The sequence below is a fragment of the Mytilus edulis genome, chromosome 5, assembly GCF_963676685.1.
Source record: "Mytilus edulis chromosome 5, xbMytEdul2.2, whole genome shotgun sequence".
Taxonomy (NCBI): Eukaryota; Metazoa; Mollusca; class Bivalvia; order Mytilida; family Mytilidae; genus Mytilus; species Mytilus edulis.
In genome coordinates, this window is record NC_092348.1 from 52,304,982 (window position 1) to 52,327,373 (window position 22,392).

Consider the following 22,392-nt stretch of genomic DNA (forward strand, 5'->3'; position numbering starts at 1 on the left):
CTTTGAACAGAAATCTAGTAATTGATAAGTATATCAAAAATCTAATTCTAGGGAAAGTTTAACCAGCTGCTCCACAGGGTGCAGCTTTATATGACCGCAGAGGTCAAACCCTGAATATTTGGGGCAAGTATGGACACAACATTCAAGATTGATACAGCTCTCAATTTGGATTGTGATTAAATAGTTGACACAGTATAGGTTTCTGACAAAGAAGGAATGTGGTCTAATAAACCTAAAAATATTTGTGCTTTTGAGCAATACACTATGCTGTTGAATATTAATCCCCTCAAAAAGAATTTGTAACAATAACTACTCATAAATACATCATAAAATATCAAAATATAAAATGACAGTCATGGTTATAATTAATATTAATTGATAGTAACTTCTAACATGTTTAAATATTAATTTATAGCTAATCATCTCAAGACAATCATCATTTCTTAATACATATTTTTCGAGCAATGTAAGGGAGGTAAACACACTATATTTAACAGTATTCTTTAAATAGAATTAACTTACCTCCCTTACACTGCTTTTAAATTGTCTAGATTGTGCTTTAACCAGAAAAACCCTTGTTTTCCCCATTTGTTAAATGTTTGCCCCTTATTGCTATATTATTTGTGCCATAACCCCCCCCCCCCCCCCCTAACCATCCCTTTGTAGTATGGAAACTTGTTGTATAATTTCAGAGAGATTTATATACTTAAAAATAAGATATTGACTGAAAACTACAAAAATGCTTATTTAGGCCCATTTTTGGCCCCTAATTTCTAAACTTTTAGGACCATAACCCCCCAAAATCAACCTAAACCTTCTACCTGTAGTATTAAACACTGTGGTAAAATTTCAGAGCAATTGAAATACTTATTTGCAAGCTGATATCCTGAAAGTACATTTCTAGGGAAAGTTAAAAATAAATGAGTTATTTCCCTTCTAACAGAAATCAAGTAATTAATAAGTATTTCATCAAAAATCTTATTCTAGGGAAAGTTTAACAATGAGAACATAAAACAAAAGACCAAATATCAAATCAATATCTTCAAGCATCAAGAAAAAAGTATGGAAAACTGATTTGCCAGACTGACTGATGGACTAACAGACATACAGACAGAGTGCAAACCTAAAGTCCCCTTTGACTTTGTCGGTAGGGGACTAAAAATTATATACTTGACTAATTTGTTTCTTGTTACAATGATGTTGCTTTCTATCGTTTAAACACAAATTCATTTTTATTAAAAGTTCCTCCTGGGAAATTGTTTATTATTCAAAATTAAAAAAAGCTGTAAGGGTTCCACAGAACCCAGTTTCTTGACTATTTTATGAATGAAATTAATGTTTTAAGAACTTTAACTGCAGACTGTATGTAATGTTAACTTGAAGAAAAATAAGTCCATATATAATTAACATATAGAAAACTGGAAATATATTTTTACAAAACTTTCTTCTGCATAATAGCTTTTGATCATAAACAAGCTTCTGTCAAAGTTTGGTACAAATCCAGGATATTTTAAGAAAGTTATTTAAAATTTTCAAAAATTTAACCACAGAGTAAATGTTATATTAACTGGCAGCAAAACTAAGTCCATTTATAAGTAAAATACGGTTAAACAGGATTTTTTTTTTACTAAAATTAATTCTGGATACTATAAACAAGCTTCTGTTCAAGTTTGGTAGAAATACATGATAGTTTAAGAAAGTTATTAAAATTTTAAAAACTTTAACCATAAAGTGAATGTTTGTGGCCGCCGACGATGACGCTGAAGCCAACAACGGAATGTAGGATCCCTATGTCACACTTTTTCGACAAAAGTCGAAGGCTCCACAAAAATCAAAGTAGGTTCGAATGTTTGCGTCTAACTGTCATTTAAGATTCCTCCAAACAGAGATACATGTACAATATATGAACAAGACCATTTACCCAAGGCTGACACTTTTAGCTAATTTTAGTCACTCCCTCATATTTTCATCGTCAGGACTCTTAGTTACCTTACAAATTTGAGAAACGCTACGTCCCAGAAAAAGTTGACAGGATAATATTTTTAAATAAGAACAAAATCGTTGTACCCTAGCTGTATCAACCCTCAGAAAATGATAAATGGCATCAGTAAGTTCTAATAATCACCCCTTTGTTCATCATTAAATGTGGTTTTTTTTTACGGATTTACAAATACTGTTGTTCAAGTTATAATTTGTCCATAGAAAATTAATTACTTGATTAGATTATTAACAGATTACATGATATATACATGTAAGGCCTAAAATAAAATATTGTGTTTCCCCGATCCCGACCGACCCTCCAAAAAACAGCGACTCATAATATTTTATTGTCAAAACAATGTCCAATATTATTTTATTCATTTCCGATTTTCAGGCTTGCAGGATCGACCAATATTGTTAAACCTTAATGGAAAAAATAAAAATTATTTCCCTCCCTACCTTCCCACATCTGGCTTTGCAGTGTTGGGATTGGGGAAAAAAACAATATATAAATTTAGGCCTAATAAATAAGCTATTAATTGTGGTATAAAATTCCTTGAACTGTTATCTAGTCCTAGGTAAAAATGTTTAGGGTTTTACGAACTTAAGATAACCTTCAATACATAAAAAGGGTCATTTTTTAAATGTCATACCGAGAAAGTACTATAGTATCGCTTGGGTAATCCAACGAGTAATCGATTAGTAAATTTTCACCGAGTTGACCTACCCAATTTGTACAAGTGACTTAACAATATCGTGAAACAATATTTTGTGTTAATTTCTTCTAGTTAACAGAAAATAATATATCAGTTTCAATGAAGACAAATATCCTCTTTGACATGCTGTTGACATATACTGACAGATTTTAAAATAGCAACACTATATTATTATTTTTTTATTCCCATTTTCAAATATGCAATTTTTTTTTAATTTTTTTTTATATTGTCTAATAAAAATTAGCAAGCCTGAAACTTGCATTGATGGATCAAATCATGTAATATGCACTGAAAATCTGGTTAATCGTCGCATAAGACTAAAAGAGTAGTATCTAGAATTAATAATTGAGATGTGACCTTGACATTGGATCCAACAACCAAAAACATCAATAGATATCTTTCCTTCTCAACATGCAATTCAACCTATATAAGAAAATGTGATTTAGGATTGACACCTATCATTCACCAAAGAATTTTATTACTTTACAATTATTTTTACCTCTTCTCTCGATGCTTCCAGTTGTTTGACAAGATCTTCCCTTTCATGTGCAGGAAAATGTCTGATGTTAATGCCTTCGTCTGAAGTTCCAACTCTTTGACGAGCAATCTGTTCTCTTAAAAGCTGAAAAGTTATATCTAAATGAGACACTCATACACAAGATTCTAAAACAAATTAAAATAACTGGAATTCAATAATACCAACATCTTCATTTAATCCACATCTTTATTCATTCATATAGTAAAAAAAAAAAAAAAATACAGCAATATATCATATCCTTGATACATACTTAAACATTATTAGTTGCATATCACTAAGAATCTGATGCCTGATCCATAACATATACCCTTCATACATACTTGTACATTATGTCATCAATATGCTGATATCTGATACCAGTATATAATTTATCCTTGATTATACTTGTACAGAATTGCTTGTAGGTCACTAAGAAGCTGATATCTGATAATAATGTACCTTTGATACATACTTGTACAGAACTGATTGTAGGTCACTAAGAATCTGATTTCTGATAATAATATACCTTTGATACATACTTGTACAGAATTTATTGTAGGTGACTAAGAAGCTGATATCTGATTTATAATATACCTTTGATACATACTTGTACAGAATCGATTGTAGGTGACTAAGAAGCTGATATCTGATATATAATATACCTTTGATACATACTTCACTGTGAATCATCGCCACCGGAAATTGGGTACTAACGAAGCAGAGAGAAATAGAAAAACAAGAGGCTCTCAAGAGCCTGAATCGCTCACCTTAATTCTTTTGGTGAAATCTCTCATCAATGATTATTTTGGCTTTTCAATTTATTTAAATGTTTTTTGGATCGTCCTATTTTCTTCAAAAGCCAAAAAAAATAATCATTTTCTCCTATGTTCTATTTTAGCCATAGGAGCTATGTTTCTTGACATACAAGGAAATAAAATATAAAATTTATACTAGATACTCTGAAACTCATTTAGCCTAAGTTTGGCTGAAATTGATACAGCAGTTTCAAAGGAGAAGATTTTTTAAAGTAAGTCAACATGATGAACAAATTGTGAAAAAGTCTTTAAAGGGCAATAACTTCTTAAGGGGTCAATTGACAATTTTGGTCAAATTGACTTAATTGAAGATCTTACTGTGCTGAACATTATTGCTGTTTACAGTTTATTTCTATCTATAATTATATTCAAGATAATAAACAAAAACAGCAAAATTTCCTTAAAATTATCAATTCAGGGGCAGCAACCCAACAACAGGTTGTCTGATTCATCTGAAAATTTCAGGGCAGATAGATCTTGACCTGATAAACAATATTACCCCATGTCAGATTTGCTCTAAATGCTTTGGTTTTTGAGTTATAAGCCAAAAACTGCATTTGACCCCTATGTTCTATTTTTAGCAATGGCGACCATGTTTGTTGATAGATCACAACTTCGGATACAATTTACAAACTAGATACCCTAAGGAACATTCAGTTAAAGATTGGAAGTATTTGGCCCAGTAGTTTCAGAGGAGAAGATTTTTGTAAAAGATTACTAAGATTTACGAAAAATGGTTAAAAATTGACTATAAAGGGCAATAACTCCTAAAGGGATCAACTGACCATTTCCGTCATGTTGACTTATTTGTAAATATTACTTTGCTGAACATTATTCCTGTTTACAGTTTATCTCTATCTATAATAATATTCAAGATAATAACCAAAAACAGCAAAATTTCCTTAAAATTACCAATTCAGGGGCAGCAACCCAACAACGGGTTGTCTGATTCATCTGAAAATTTCAGGGCAGATAGATCTTGACCTGATAAACAATATTACCCCATGTCAGATTTGCTCTAAATGCTTCGGTTTTTGAGTTATAAGCCAAAAACTGCATTTGACCCCTATGTTCTATTTTTAGCAATGGCGACCATGTTTGTTGATAGATCAAAACTTCGGATACAATTTACAAATAAGATACCCTAAGGAACATTCAGTTAAAGTTTGAAAGTATTTGGCCCAGTAGTTTCAGAGGAGAAGATTCTTGAAATAGTTTACGACGACAGACGACGACGGACGCCAAGTGATGGCATAAGCTCACTTGTCCCTTCGGGACAGGTGAGCTAAAAAGTAAACAAGTTAAGAATTCATTCAATTTAAAGCATTTCCATTCATTTGATGAGGGTGCCGCTTATAAAATGATTTTCTGATATATAATTCTTTAATTAAGTTATTGGGCCGATACGTACAAAATTAAGGCAAGATTTTGTGTTATACTCCAAAACTTGCCCCTTAGTACCGGAAAATTTAGAGGTAAATCGTCCTCTGTCGCCCCATTGTCAAGATATTGAACTGTTTTTCATTATTTTTCCAGACACGTTTTTAGATTATTATAGTGTGGCATCATATTTACTGAAATTTGTTGACAAAAAGATGTTTTTTAAAGAATATAGACCATAAGAAATAACTTTCTCGGGTACGGCAACTTGCTTGTGTTGACAAATTTACTGTATGGCAACTTGCTAATTTTAAAATATTTAAATGCCGTCCTTTCAAAGAAAATAAAGTATTTACTTCAAATATTATCTAATAATGCATTTGATAAAAATACTATTCGCTTGACAGTATTTAAGATGTATACACAATATAAGGCTTTAACACAGTTCTATTACATCTTTTACATACCAGATGTATACAATTAAAAAAGCAGGTAAATGTTGTAACTTTTGAAAAGGCATGTCACTGTTTCACTGACCTGTTTTTATGCCCCTGACGTACTGCTAAGTGTAACCCATGTCTGTGCGACCCGTAAAATCAAATAACATCTACTACGAACAGGTTGAAATATTTTTCAATCCTAACGGTGCATACTCATAAATTCTTATGGAAAATCCACGAAAATATAACTGTTGGTTTGATAGCGTTCATTTATTTATTTGCCCACGTAAACAGTTTTGTTAAAATACTGTAATCGGTAAATTCCTATCATGAAAGAATAACTTGGGTACACCTTTTAACATCCAGGCGTGCTCAAGTTGCACTTTTTTCTTTTTATTAATTAAAATGACTTTAATTTTAGCATCTATCTAAAGATTATATTATTTACACACACACACCTACACACAATTAGGGATAACTGTTTATTTTGAAACACAGTAATTCACATTTAAATTCATCCAAACAGATCAGGCCGAGATCCATACGGCCATACTTTTATAAGTTTTAAAACAGAGAAGGTGAATGTGTTTGTAAACAAATAATCACGATTACAAATGAATCATTTCAGAAATTTAAAAAAATAAGCAATGCATTTAACCCAGCACATACTTTATGTGTCTGTCCGAAGTCTCGATCCTGTAGTTCGGTGTTTAACCTTGGTTCATCTCTATCATATTTGTTGTTTTTCATAAAAAATATTGTTGAGTTAGGCCGTTAGTTTTCTTGTCGGGGCTTTTTTAAACCGACTATAGGGTACTATTTTTCGTTGTTGAAAGCCATACGATAGCATATGATTGCTTGCATACATTTTATTTGACCCTGATGGATAGTTATCGAATTTGCTATCATACCACATCTCCACTGTTTATATTAAAAAAAAACCAGCATCAACAAAAGATGAATGGTCGGGTTTTTTTGTTTTTATTAAACTTACAATATTTCACCCTAATTACAAATAAGACAACAATCGTTAGTAGTATAACGATATATGAATGTATTTAGGATAATATGGTTGAAAAAAAACTTTTTGGACAAAGTCGAATAGCGGTAAGCAACGACGACTTCTGAACGGAATTAACTGCATATAGTTTATAATATTTGATATGAAGTTTATTTTGTATATTTGTAAGCCTGTAAAGCTTTGATATCGACAAAATATTGTCACTTGATATTATCTATACAGTGATTAAATTCATCTTAAAATTACAATATTTTGCAAGACGCCGTACAGACAAAGGTTGTTATTTTGCAATTCGCCGTACAACGTCCTGCAATTTGCCGTACAATAAACAAACAATGTTTTTGTCCATATTCTTTAAAAAACATCTTTTTGACATTAAATTTCAGTAAATATGATGCCACACTTTAATAATCTAAAAACATATGGAAAAATAATGAAAAACAGTGCAATATCTTGACAATGGGGCGACAAAGGACGATCGACATCGAAATGTTCCGGTACTAAGTGGTAAGTTTTGGATTATAACACAAAATCTTGTCTTAATTGTGTACTTATCGACCTATTAATTTAAAGAAGTATATATCAGAAAATCATTTCTTAAGCGACACCCTCATCGAATGAGTGGAAATGCTTTAAATTGAATGAATTCTTAACTTGTTTTTTTTCTATTTCTCTTTGCTTCGTTAGTACCCAATTTCCGGTGGCGATGATACACAGTGTACTTGTACGGAACCGATTGTAGGTGACTAAGAAGCGGATATCTGATACAAATTTGTAAGGGTTCCGTGGAACCCAGTGTCTCGCCTACTTTTGCTGTAAATTGCAGGATCAACAAAAATGAGGAAAAAAATCAATAAAAATATTCCGCTTGATACCATGTTTGGATTGTAGGAAGCTTCTGTCCAAGTTTGGTAAAAAATCCTGGATAGTTTATGAATCTAATAAATGTTTTAAAAACTTTAACTGCAGACTGGATGTAATGTTAACTGGAAGAAAAACTAAGTCCATTTATAGGTAAAATACAGATACACAGGTACACAATATTAACAAAATTTCCTTCTAGATACTAGCTTTTGATCATAAACAAATTTCTGTCTTAGTTTAGTACAAATAAAAAATAGTATAAGAAAGTTATCAAAATTTTTAAAAAATTTAACCACAGAGTGAATGTGTTGTTTCCTGGCAGAAAAAGAAGTCCATTTAAAGTAAAATATAGATTTGTCATTTTACATAATTTACTTCTGGATACTATCTTATCTATAATACTAAAATTATGAGGTCCAATTTGTCAGCCGTCATCGGGTAAAAACGACAAATCAAGAACTCAACTCTATATATAACTAATATAGGACAATGGTGTAGATTAAAAATTACACCACTCCAGACCCTTTTGTTTTCCACATAATTAATATTGCCAATAATTAACAAGTTCCGGGTCGAATCCGATACCCGATACCAATAGTATATTCACCTGTTAGCTATTACATTAGCTGTACGTTCCGCATTTGACAGGCGAACCACCAAACGGTGTACTTAGGATTTTGCTATATACACGGGTCATAATCAAAGGGCTGACACTACTTAATTCAATCATTGTCAAATTGTTCCCTTTTGTAGTTTTATTCAGCAATCAGCAAGACTTTCTAAGATAACTAATATAGGACAATGCTGTTGATTAAAAAATACTCCATTCCTGGATAGCCAGGACCTTTTGTTTTCCAAATAATTAATATTACCAATAATTGATAAGTTCCAGGTCGACGGGTTCAAACAGAAAGATTTGAAAGCAGAGAAAACTTTGTATCTTATAATCGACATGACTTTATCAGATGACAATACTAATTACTAAAATAAGGCTTAGGCATAGTTATATACTTTAATTCAGTCACGGACCCGCGATATCACAGGTGTGTACTTGTTATAATAAACAACTTTCTGTCCAAGTTTGGTACAAACCAAGGATAGTTTAAGAAAGTTATTAAAATTTTACAAAATACAACCACAGAGTGATGTAATGTTTTCCCGCAGAAAAACTAAGTGCATTTATAAGTATAAAACGGAAAAAATGGAATTTTATTTTCACAGAATTTACTTCTGGATACTTTCTTATGAGCATAAACAAGTTTGGTAGAAATATAGTATGGTTTAAGAAAGTAATTAAAATTTCAAACCGGGTGCTCCGCAGGGCGCAGCTTTATACGACCGCAGAGGTCGAACCCTGAACAGTTGGGGCAAGTATGGACAAAACATTCAAGCGTGATACAGCTCTGAATTTGGATTGTGATCAAATTTTTGACATTATATGATTTTTTTTTACACAAAACAAATGTCAAGATTTTACAAATCAATTAAAGATTTCTTCAAACTTTTTAAATCTAAAATTAAAAAGTTGACACAGCATAGGTTTCTGACACAGAATGAATGTGGTCTAATGAACTTAAAAGTTGTTTTTTTTGCCTTTGAGCAATTCACTATGCTGTTGAATATTAATCCTCTCAAAAAAATGTTTGAAGAAATTTTCTTTTTATTTATGAAATCTGAAATGAGAAAAATTTAACCCCCCCCCCTTTTTTCACATCCCCGTTTCCCTTTTTCCAAAACTGATATCAATTCAAATTTCTAATGGAGTTTGCAACAATAACTACTCTTTTAAATACATCATAAGATATTAAAATGTAAAATAAAGTGCTTGTTATCACTGAATGGTAAAGATTGGTTGGTAGTAAAAGTGAATATACATTGTTTATTGTATAAAACAATAAAAAAAACTTCATCAGCAACATTTTATATTGGCAAATTTCCAATGAAGTTATTTACATAAAGTTATTGGCAAATAAAAATAGAAAATGACATCATAGTCATATCTGGCAAATGTCCAACATACATTATCTAAAAACATTTTAGATAAGATAAGGAAAAAAAGCTTCATCAGCAACATTTTATATTGGCAAATTTCCAATGAAGTTATTTACATAAAGTTATTGGCAAATAAAAATAGAAAATGACATCATAGTCATGTCTGGTAAATTTCCAACATATATTATCAACTACTATTCTATACAAAGAAAGATAACTCCAATTGAAAATTAATTGCTATTGCACAATATTGTGCAATTAGATATTTCTTGCTATTGTGCAATACTGTGCAATTGAAAATTTCCTGCTATTGCACAATACTTGATATGGAATCCTGATTTGGACCAACTTGAAAACTGGGCCCATAATCAAAAATCAAAGTACATATTTAGATAAAGCATATCAAATAAGCCCAAGAATTTAATTTTTGTTAAAATCAAACTTAGTTTAATTTTGGACCCTTTGGACGTCAATGTAAACCAATTTGAAAACGGGACCAACAATTAAGAATCTACATACACAGTTAGATTTGGCATATCAAAGAACCCCAATTATTCAATTTTTGATAAAATCAAACAAAGTTTAAATCGGACCCTTTGGGCCCTTTATTCCTAAACTGTTGGGACCAAAACTCCCAAAATCAATACCAACCTTCCTTTTATGGTCATAAACCTTGTGTTTAAATTTCATAGATTTCTATTTACTTATACTAAAGTTATGGTGCGAAAACCAAAAAAAAATGCTTATTTGGGTCCCTTTTTGGCCCCTAATTCCTAAACTGTTGGGACCTAAACTCCCAAAATCAATACCAACCTTCCTTTTGTGGTCATAAACATTGTGTTAAAATTTCATTGATTTCTATTTACTTAAACTAAAGTTATTGTGCGAAAACCAAGAATAATGCTTATTTGGGCCCTTTTTTGGCCCCTAATTCCTAAACTGTTGGAACCAAAACTCCCAAAATCAATCCCAACCTTTCTTTTGTGGTCATAAACCTTATGTCAAAATTTCATAGATTTCTATTTACTTAAACTAAAGTTATAGTGCGAAAACCAAGAAAATGCTTATTTGGGCCCTTTTTGGCCCCTAATTCCTAAAATGTTGGGACTAAAACTCCCAAAATCAATCCCAACCTTCCTTTTGTGGTCATAAACCTTGTGTTAAAATTTCATAGATTTCTATTCACTTTTACTAAAGTTAGAGTGCGAAAACTAAAAGTATTCGGACGACGACGACGACGACGCCAACGTGATAGCAATATACGACGAAAAATTTTTCAAATTTTGCGGTCTTATAAAAAATCTTGCTATTGCACAATATTTTGCAATTAGATATTTCTTGCTTACTATTCTGGACAAAGAAAGATAACTCTAATTAAAAAAAAATTTGCTATTTCACAATATTATGCAATTAGATATTTCTTGCCATTGCGCAATACTGTGCAATTGAAAAGACTTGCTATTGCACAATACTTAATATAATAATTTTAGATCCTGATTTGGACCAACTTGACAACTGGGCTCATAATAAAAAATCTAAGTACATTTTTGGATTCAGCATATCAAAGAACCCCAAGATTTCTATTTTTGTTAAAATCAGACTAAGTTTAATTTTGGACCCTTTGGACTTTAGTGTAGACCAATTTGAAAACAGGACCAAAAATGAAGAATATACATACACAGTTAGATTTGGTATATCAAAGAACCCCATTTATTCAATTTTTGATGAAATCAAACAAAGTTTAATTTTGGACCCCGATTTGGACCAACTTGAAAACTGGGCCAATAATCAAGAATCTAAGTACATTTTTAGAGTCAGCATATCAAAGAACCTAACTGATTCATTTTTTGTCAAAATCAAACTAAGTTTAATTATGGACCCTTTGGACCTTAATGTAGACCAATTTGAAAACGGGACCAAAAGTTAAGAATCTACATACACAGTCATGACAGTTAGATTCGGCATATCAAAGAACCCCAATTATTCAATTTTGATGAAATCAAACAAAGTTTAATTTTGGACCCTTTGGGCCCCTTATTCTGTTGGGACCAAAACTCCCAAAATCAATACCAACCTTCCTTTTATGGTCATAAACCTTGTGTTTAAATTTCATAGATTTCTATTTACTTATACTAACGTTATGGTGCGAAAACCAAGAAAAATGCTTATTTGGGTCCCTTTTTGGCCCCTAATTCTTAACTGTTGGGACATAAACTCCCAAAATCAATACCAACCTTCCTTTTGTAGTCATTAACATTGTGTTTAAATTTCATTGATTTCTATTCACTTAAACTCAAGTTATTGTGCGAAAACCAAGAATAATGCTTATTTGGGCCCTTTTTTGGCCCCTAATTCCTAAACTGTTGAAACCAAAACTCCCAAAATCAATCCCAACCGTTCTTTTGTGGTCATAAACCTTGTGTCAAAATTTCATAGATTTCTATTAACTTAAACTAAAGTTATAGTGCGAAAACCAAGAAAATGCTTATTTGGGCCCTTTTTGGCCCCTAATTCCTAAAATGTTGGGACCAAAACTCCCAAAATCAATACCAACCTTCCTTTTGTGGTCATAAACCTTGTGTTAAAATTTCATAGATTTCCATTCACTTTTACTAAAGTTAGAGTGCGAAAACTAACGTTTTCGGACGACGACGACGACGACGACGACGCCAACGTGATAGCAATATACGACAAAATTTTTTCAAATTTTGCGGTCCTATAAAAAATTGAACCCAATTTTTTTAATCACATCCCCCTTTCCCTTATTCCAAAACTAATCTCAATTAAAATTTCTAATGGAGTTTGCAACAATAACTACTCATTTAAATACATCATAAAATATTAAGATGTAAAAAAACTGCTTGTTATCACTGAATGTTATTTATTATAATTTATCAGTTGGTAGTAAAAAGTGAATATACATTGTATATTGTATATAACAAAGATTTAAGTTGATTCTGGACAAAGAAAGATAACTCCAATTAAAAAAAAATCTTGCTATTGCACAATATTTTGCAATTAGATATTTCTTGCTTACTATTCTGGACAAAGAAAGATAACTCTAATTAAAAAAAAATTTGCTATTTCACAATATTGTGCAATTAGATATTTCTTGCCATTGCGCAATACTGTGCAATTGAAAAGACTTGCTATTGCACAATACTTATTAATATAATAATTTTAGATCCTGATTTGGACCAACTTGAAAACTGGGCCCATAATAAAAAATCTAAGTACATTTTTGGATTCAGCATATCAAAGAACCCCAAGATTTCAATTTTTGTTGAAATCAGACTAAGTTTAATTTTGGACCCTTTGGACTTTAGTGTAGACCAATTTGAAAACAGGACCAAAAATGAAGAATATACATACACAGTTAGATTTGGTATATCAAAGAACCCCATTTATTCAATTTTTGATGAAATCAAACAAAGTTTAATTTTGGACCCCGATTTGGACCAACTTGAAAACTGGGCCAAAAATCAAGAATCTAAGTACATTTTTAGATTCAGCATATCAAAGAACCTAACTGATTCATTTTTTGTCAAAATCAAACCAAGTTTAATTTTGGACCCTTTGGACCTTAATGTAGACCAATTTGAAAACGGGACCAAAAGTTAAGAATCTACATACACAGTCATGACAGTTAGATTCGGCATATCAAAGAACCCCAATTATTCAATTTTGATGAAATCAAACAAAGTTTAATTTTGGACCCTTTGGGCCCCTTATTCTGTTGGGACCAAAACTCCCAAAATCAATACCAACCTTCCTTTTAATGTCATAAACCTTGTGTTTAAATTTCATAGATTTCTATTTACTTATACTAACGTTATGGTGCGAAAACCAAGAACAATGCTTATTTGGGTCCCTTTTTGGCCCCTAATTCCTAAACTGTTGGGACCTAAACTCCCAAAATCAATACCAACCTTCCTTTTGTAGTCATTAACATTGTGTTTAAATTTCATTGATTTCTATTTACTTAAACTAAAGTTATTGTGCGAAAATCAAGAATAATGCTTATTTGGGCCCTTTTTTGGCCCCTAATTCCTCTACTGTTGAAACCTAAACTCCCAAAATCAATCCCAACCGTTCTTTTGTGGTCATAAACCTTGTGTCAAAATTTCATAGATTTCTATTAACTTAAACTAAAGTTATAGTGCGAAAACCAAGAAAATGCTTATTTGGGCCCTTTTTGGCCCCTAAATCCTAAAATGTTGGGACCAAAACTCCCAAAATCAATACCAACCTTCCTTTTGTGGTCATAAACCTTGTGTTAAAATTTCATAGATTTCCATTCACTTTTACTAAAGTTAGAGTGCGAAAACTAAAAGTATTCGGACGCCGGACGACGACGACGACGACGACGACGCCGACGCCAACGTGATAGCAATATACGACGAAAATTTTTTCAAATTTTGCGGTCGTATAAAAACTGTAACCACAGAATGAATATTTGTGGACGCCGCCGACGACGACGATACCGACGACGACGGAATGTAGGATCGCTTAGTCTCGCTTTTTCGACTAAAGTCGAAGGCTCGACAATAATATACCTTTTGATACATACTTGTACAGAATCGATTGTAGGTGACTAAGAATCTGATATCTGATAATAGTATACCTTTGATACATACTTGTACAGAATTGATTGTAGGTGACTAAGAAGCTGATATCTGATAATAATATACCTTTGATACATACCTGTACAGAATCGATTGTAGATGACTAAGAATCTGATATCTGATAATAATATACCTTTGATACATACTTGTACAGAATCGATTGTAGATGACTAAGAATCTGATATCTGATAATAATATACCTTTTGATACATACTTGTACAGAATCGATTGTAGGTGACTAAGAATCTGATATCTGATAATAGTATACCTTTGATACATACCTGTACAGAATCGATTGTAGATGACTAAGAATCTGATATCTGATAATAATATACCTTTGATACATACTTGTACAGAATCGATTGTAGATGACTAATAATCTGATATCTGACAATAATGACAGATACATAATTTACCCTTGTTAATACTTGTATAAGATTGGTTGTAGGTCACTAAGAATCCGATATCTGATATATAACATTGGTTGTAGGTCACCAAGAATTTGATGTCTTATTCATAATGTACCTTTGATTAAATAAGAAGATGTGGTATGAGTGCCAATGAGACAACTCTCCATCCAAGTCACAATGTAAAATAAACTGTTATCACACAATACGTCTCGCCTTTTTGTAATTTTGATTATGCAATTTTGAAATCAAAATATCAATACTTTAACATTTTACACAAGATATGCAAATATTCAAAGTCTATGAATCATGACTGAGTTACATTGCTAAACAATATCCGTGTAAATGAGATGTGCCAATGCTAATACAACTGCATACCAAATACCACTGACTTATTATAAGTCATTCCAAAACCTAAATACAATTGTTAACTTGTAAACTACTAAAATTGGTACTAGTACATTTTTTCTTTAATTAATAGGAGGTAAACAAAACACAAAAATATCAAAATTGATACTAGTCTCGAACATTTTTTTTCTTTAATATATTTAGTAGTTTAGTATTCAACATTTATAGACTAAATGCTGTTTAATAGCTAGATTTCTATGCATTGTGTGTACAATATTTTTTCATTACTCTTATATCCTATTGCGCAAAAGACTAATGATTATTTTAAAAGTTTTGTCTGGTTTTCATGAATTCTATAGTCCTCGTTTCACGTTTCAAAGTACTCCAAAAAACCTGCCGTAGCTCTTCATATTATCAGTCAAAAATCAAGTTTGTTTGATAACAAATTTGTTGTTTTCTATTTTTATTTCATGTTCAACAGAAATCAGTAACGTACGTATGTACCTGTAATTTAATGTGTCCAGTTCATCAAAATTGAATGACTAGGAAGGCAAGGCGAACAAAAAGTTATTGACATCTAGCTACATATATCATTTGTGCATAAATAGTTTCCTTAAAAAAAAAATTCCAATTGGTTTGATAAAAAAACTGAAATAAGACCGGCAAAAGAGCACCCTTTTGCAGGAGCCGGCAAAATAGCGCGAGAACCATATTCGAAAATCTACTTGACATCCTAATGTTAACGATTAATTGACATGGATATACGTTTCTTCGAAATAGTGATTGGATATTGTTTGATTAGGTGGTTATTTCATTTCGAAGTGTGTGTCATGGGAAACGCCCAGGTAAACAGAGACCCTCTCCATATGATCCAGAACTTTCGAAACTGGAAATAAATTAAACTTCATGCAGAATTGAGAAGAAAGAACATTAAATTTCCAATTGACACTAGGAGAATGGCTAATTGGCTCTAGTTCGTTGTTTTGTTAAACCTTCCGAGTGTCGAGGAAATAAGCGGCGGTCATAGTAAAAGTAAATAGAAGTTACATCACAAGAAACAAGTGCGCAATACCATAATGCACCTTAACAATGTAAAACAAAAAAACAAATTATGGAAATAGAACAGCAATTCAGTAGACTTAGTGTGTACGCTTCCGTGCAATGTTTAAATCTTAAGCTTTGAATAATAAAGTAACTGTTTGTTCAACTTGACAATATTCCAAAAATTACAGTATCATTAAAAGTCCGCCCGTACACTTTGGCCCGCCAGTTTGAACCAAGCTCTACAGGTAACTACTCGATTGAGTCGGCGCTTCAATGTTTTCAGTCACTGTCTTTGAATAAGCATGTTCCTACCGCGGTTGCATGCTCGGGAAGTCAGTGATCGTGAAACAAACGAACCTGTTAAGGTTATTTTGCAGAACACTGCCTTTGATCACCTCCACTTAGACAAATATAACAGTAGCAACCCAATGACTATATTTAACCAAAGAACATCCAGAGGTCGTCATACAGTAATCAACAGTAGACAGGTGTCAATTCAGTAGTTAAAGATCGAGTCATTGCAACTATAGTTAATTCCGCAAGTCCGTCCAGCATACCTGTCAACCTATAACAATGAAAATGCAAGTGATGACCTGCATAGAAGAATGAAATCTAAGCCCATAAGGCGTACAAATTTTTCAGTATTTAGGGGACATTTTTTTTATAATTTATATCAAAGTAATTTTAAAATTTTACAAAGTATTAATTCATTGTACTTGAGGGCCATTGATAGATTTTTGTTATATTGCCTTAATTCCTTTTTCATATTCATTTCATGACATTCAATGTGTCAATTTCTGTTTTCATTCCATACATAAGTCATATATGAATGAATATGAATGAATACTTTATTTGCGAAGCATATACATGCTATGGCAAACGCAAATATATACAATACAAGTACACACCCGTGATATCGCGGGTCCGTGACTGAATTAAAGTATATAACTTTGCCTATAAGCCTTATTTTAGTAATTGGTATTGTCATCTGATAAAGTCATGTCGATTATAAGATACACAGTTTTCTCTGCTTTCAAATCTTTCTGTTTGAACCCGTCGACCTGGAACTTATCAATTATTGGTAATATTAATTATTTGGAAAACAAAAGGTCCTGGCTATCCAGGAATGGAGTATTTTTTAATCAACAGCACTGTCCTATATAAGTTATCTTAGAAAGTCTTGCTGATTGCTGAATAAAACTACAATAGGGAACAATTTGACAATGATTGAATTTAGTAGTGTCAGCCTTTTGATTATGACCCGTGTATATAGCAAAGTCCTAAATACACCGTTTGGTGGTGCGCCTGTCAAATGCGGAATGTACAGATAAGGTATTAGCTAACAGGTGAAAATACTATTGGTATCGGTATCGGATTCGACCCGGAACTTGTTAATTATTGGCAATATTAATTATGTGGAAAACAAAAGGGTCTGGAGTGGTGTAATTTTTAATCTATACCATTGTCCTATATTATTTATATATAGAGTTGAATTCTTTGATTTGTCGTTTTTACCCGATGACGGCTGACAAATTGGACCTCGTAATTTTAGTATTATAGATAGGACAAACAAAAAACATCAGAGAACAGTAGCTACAGAGTATACAATAATATTATGACAATATATGTGATCTAATTTTCTAAGCTGCATTTCAATAGCTATATAGTTTTACTCTCTGAGATTTAGAATGAGCTGGTAATAAATTATGTAACTTGTGCTGATTTGTAAACAGTAGAATAAAGGTAACAAGAGGCTGTCACAACGACAGCAAACCGGATTTATTAATATTTATTTGTGTCCTGGTAATATCACAAGAACCATTACTGATGAATGGTGAAATTGAAAATCGTCAATATCAAATTTGACCTCCATTTTGTCATCAGTATCAACATATTAAAATTTGAAAAGCTTAGATTGAATGGTTCATGAGTAAATGCAACAACGTGAATGGAAACGCCATTTTACAATCTTTCAAGAACCATAACGCCTGAACGGTAAAAGTCAAAATCGTCATTATTGAACTTGACCTCTATTTTGTCATCAGTAACAACATATAAAAATTTCAAAAGCTTTGGTAAAATGGTTCATGAGAAAATGCACGGACACGACTGGAAACACCATTTTTCAATCTTTCAAGAACCATAACTCCTGAACGGTAAAAGTCAAAATCGTCATTATTTAACTTGACCTCTATTTTGTCATCAGTAACAACATATTAAAATTTGGAAAGCTTTAGTAGAACAGTTCATGCGTAAATGCACGGTCACAACTGGAAACTCCATTTTTCAATCTTTCAAGAACCATAACTCCTGAACGGTAAAAGTCAAAATCGTCATTATTGAACTTGAACTCCATTTTGTCATCAGTAACAACATATTAAAATTTGGGAAGCTTTGGTAGAAAAGTTCATGCGTAAATGCACGGACACGACTGGAAACTCAATTTTTCAATCTTTCAAGAACCATAACTCCTGAACGGTAAAAGTCAAAATCACCATTATTGAACTTGACCTTCATTTAGTTGTCAGTAACAACATATTAAAATTTTAAAAGCTTTGGTTGAACGGTTCATGAGTTAATGCACGGACAACATTTGATTGCCGCCCGCCCGACCGCCCGGCTGCCCGACTGCCCGACTGCCCGACTGCCTGACTGCCCGGACGCCCACCGTACATCCCCAAATCAATAACCGACATTTTTGTTACAAAAATCCGGTTAAAAATTCTATACGCACAGATCTATACGTCGGACATGATAAAACAAAATGATACTCGTCCTCTAAAACATTCATATTGCAACATATACATACTCTGTTTTCTCTTTGAGTATTTAAACGACCAACTTCAACATTTAATTTAAGTGTGCCGCTACGTAGTTTTGTTAAAATAGATACATTACAATGAAAATCTAAGTATTTTTTAAAAACCAAATACTAGTTTATATCGTTTATAAATACAAAGTTTGTTACATTCTTCTAAAACTGTATTCCAGCTTTGTAAAAATTGATCTCTAATACGTGTTTTTATACAATCAAATGATAATTTACTAGTATCTTGTGAAATCCGTACATCATAAAAACAAAGGAGTAGGTCCGGTAAGGACTCATTTTGGCCTCAAATTTCAGTTTCATCTGACGAAAGATTTTGACCACTTTTTAAAGACTTAAGTGTCTATTTCACTTGATTTAATTAGTATAAGTGAAAGATTTTAACTGATTTAGTCATTAAAAACGATCCGATTCAAGCTCAAATCTCTCAAATATGCCAAAAAACGTCACTTTTCAGATGGTTTTTGTCAAAAATGAAAGTGGCCGCATCTGTGTTCATCCACAAACTTTATATATGTTATGTATTATCATAAAATTCAACTTACATTTCAATATTAAGGATGAACACGAATGCGGCGACTTTCGTTTTACAAGGAAACCGTCTAAAATTTAACTAAAATGATAGAATTTTGAAGATTTCAGTAATTTAGCATGACTTAATGGTGCTACAACCCGATATATGTGCATTGTATTGTCAAAAACAGCCCATATTTATGTAGCAGAAGCATTTAACTGTCCAATAAATAACTAAAAGTTTACATTTTAACAATTTTGTAAAACTGTTATATTTTTGGGCCAAAAAGGGGTCTTACCGGACCTACTCCTTTTTGACGTTAGACGCCCAATTAGTGTCACCATTATTTGCATCTTCGTACAAAAGTTTACAAACTTCATATACGATATAAGGTTTATTAGTTACAATATGAATCCAATATTTCAGGATTTTATATTTTCTCAAAATATGCAATGGCAAGTGTACAAGTTCACCATATAAAAAAATTGTAGGGACTTTTTTACCAAGTTTCAAAATAAATCTACACAATCTATTATATATATCAGCTCTATATATATCACCAGCACGATGAAAACCCCATATCTCAGACCCATAACTTAAAACGGATCCAACCATACTATCGAATAGAAAAATGTGTTGTTCAGTAGTCACATATATTTGTTTCAATGAATTTATTAGTGAAGATAACGCTCTTGATCCTTGTTGAGATAAACACTTTTGAGTTTGTAAAAATGTTCAATTATAGTGGAGCAACACACCGAGGTATACATAGGAGTTCAGAATTTCTAATTCTCTGTCGTTGTAATAAAAACGGTTTACTACAGGCCTCAATCCATTTCGAAATACAACAACTTTTGTCTTCTCCGTGTTACTTCTATGTTCCATTTATTACAATATAATAGTAATTTATTCAGTAAATGCTGCAACACATTCGTCGATTTTCCTAAAAGTACAGTATCATCAGCAAATACGATCAAATATATTAAAAATCCATTTAGAGACACGATGTTTATCTGTTTCAACGGAAATATCTTGAATAATGTCGCTAATAAAAAAATAAAAAAACCAGCAAAGGCGATAAAGGTGCCCCTTGTTTCACACCAAGAAAATTGTCAAACGCATCTGACAGCACTCCTCCAGATCGTACACGAAGACGCACTGACAAATATAAAGTTTTAACAATAGAAACAAATTTGTTACTAATGCCATTGTTTAGCAGTTTGTACATTACAATTTTTCTGTGTAGCTTATCAAAAGCCTTGTTAAAGTCCACGAAGGCAAACAAAAGTTGGTGTACTAAAACATGTGATATAATTCCATGCAGTGTGAAAATGGCATCTATAGTTGAACGACCAGGACTAAATCCAAAATGATTGTCTATTAATTTCTGTTCGTCTTCCGACCACGACAGCAAACGTTCCGTTAATATGCTAGTAAATATCACAGAAAGAATGCTCACCAATACAATCGGCCTGAAATGACAGATAAGTCTAGTTCGAAGTAAACAGGCATGTGATCCGAAAATTCGTTTATAGGTAGCACTTTAAAATCATTGATTAATCTACATTCGCTCGGGGGCACTAGTAGGTAGTCATTTACACTTCTTCCTTTGGCCGTATAGAACGTAAAATTACCATCTTTGTCATTACAAAGTCTGCCATTGGCTACAACTGTTGATTGGCAATTTTTGGCTTCAATATAATTCTATTGTCTATTCTTATGTCTTTACTAAACTATAAACTAAACCCGCCAAGTAACAGGTAACTGAAAACAATATAAACAAAATAATAGAAAACACAGTAGTTAACAATCTAATCCTTTTCTCTTTTCACTAGAAATGTTAATGTCCAAATAAAAATGAAAACGAAGGCAATTAAAATGTCATAGTATCAAGTATTTATCTGATCTTTCTTCTTCTTTTTTTTATTGTCAGTTGCACTTATTACAAAAGGCTTGAATTCAAAAGTCCTTTTTCAAAACAAGGTAAGATGTCTTGTCCAGAAGCACCATGCTTTGTAAGAGCATTGGCGATTTGTTCATTAGTCTGAATTCATTTTACTTCTTTAAGCTCTCCACCTTGAATCAATTGCTTTATTGCATTAATCTCCACCCTCAATCTCTTTTCTCCAACAGGTTTGTCAGAGTATATTGCATGATAAAGGTCTTTGTTGTCAACGAAACAATCTACTGGAGTATGCATCAAATTGTTCTCATTATGCATTAATTCCTTAAACAGAGCTGCTAAAGATATAACACAGTCCACACCATTAGCTAAGGCCAAGGCTTCGCTTGCCAAAGTACTACGTAAAACCCTTCTTAATTTCTTAAACTGCCAAGTGATTGGGTTCACTTTACCATCATCGCCCATCAAAAGCAAAACATAACCACCCTGACTTCCACCATCTGGAAGATTTCCAAATAGTGTATCACTGAACAAAAAAAAAATTCACATTATGTCCAAGATTCTGGAATTGCTGTGAAACGTGATCTTTTTGCACCTTCCTAAAGTGCTAGACTTAATTTTTGATGAAATAGCAGCAACATCAAATGCAATGTCTGGACGTGTATGTCTTGCTAATCATAACAATTGTCCTATTTTTTTTTTATCTCAATAGTGTCTGTTCTGATGATGAAAGAGAAGATGTTTTAACTCTGTCTTTATCTATTAAAACAGTCTTCAACATTCTGACATAGTCTTGCTGGCTGAGTACAATAGCGTCATTTTCTTGGCTGAGGTCAAGACCCAAATATGTGAAAGACTCACAGGATTCTTTCCCTACCTTGAACATATCCCTAATTCTGGACACAACACTTTTCTCAAAGGAACTGGATCCTGCCCAAAGAAAGTCATCTACATGAACTGCTAGGACACCAGTCAAACCTTTTTCATTATACCAATAAA

General features: G+C 32.3%; 1 protein-coding gene across 3 annotated transcripts in view; it reads right to left on the minus strand.

The window, feature by feature from the left end:
- The window catches only part of LOC139525466 (coiled-coil domain-containing protein 149-like), a 193,143-nt gene that overhangs the window by 84,299 nt on the left and 86,452 nt on the right, over positions 1-22,392 (minus strand). For all 3 annotated transcript variants that reach the window (XM_071320820.1, XM_071320822.1, XM_071320821.1), the window contains exon 5: positions 3,196-3,318. In XM_071320820.1, the coding sequence (XP_071176921.1) occupies positions 3,196-3,318 (123 nt within the window). The remainder of the gene's footprint in view (positions 1-3,195; positions 3,319-22,392) is intronic.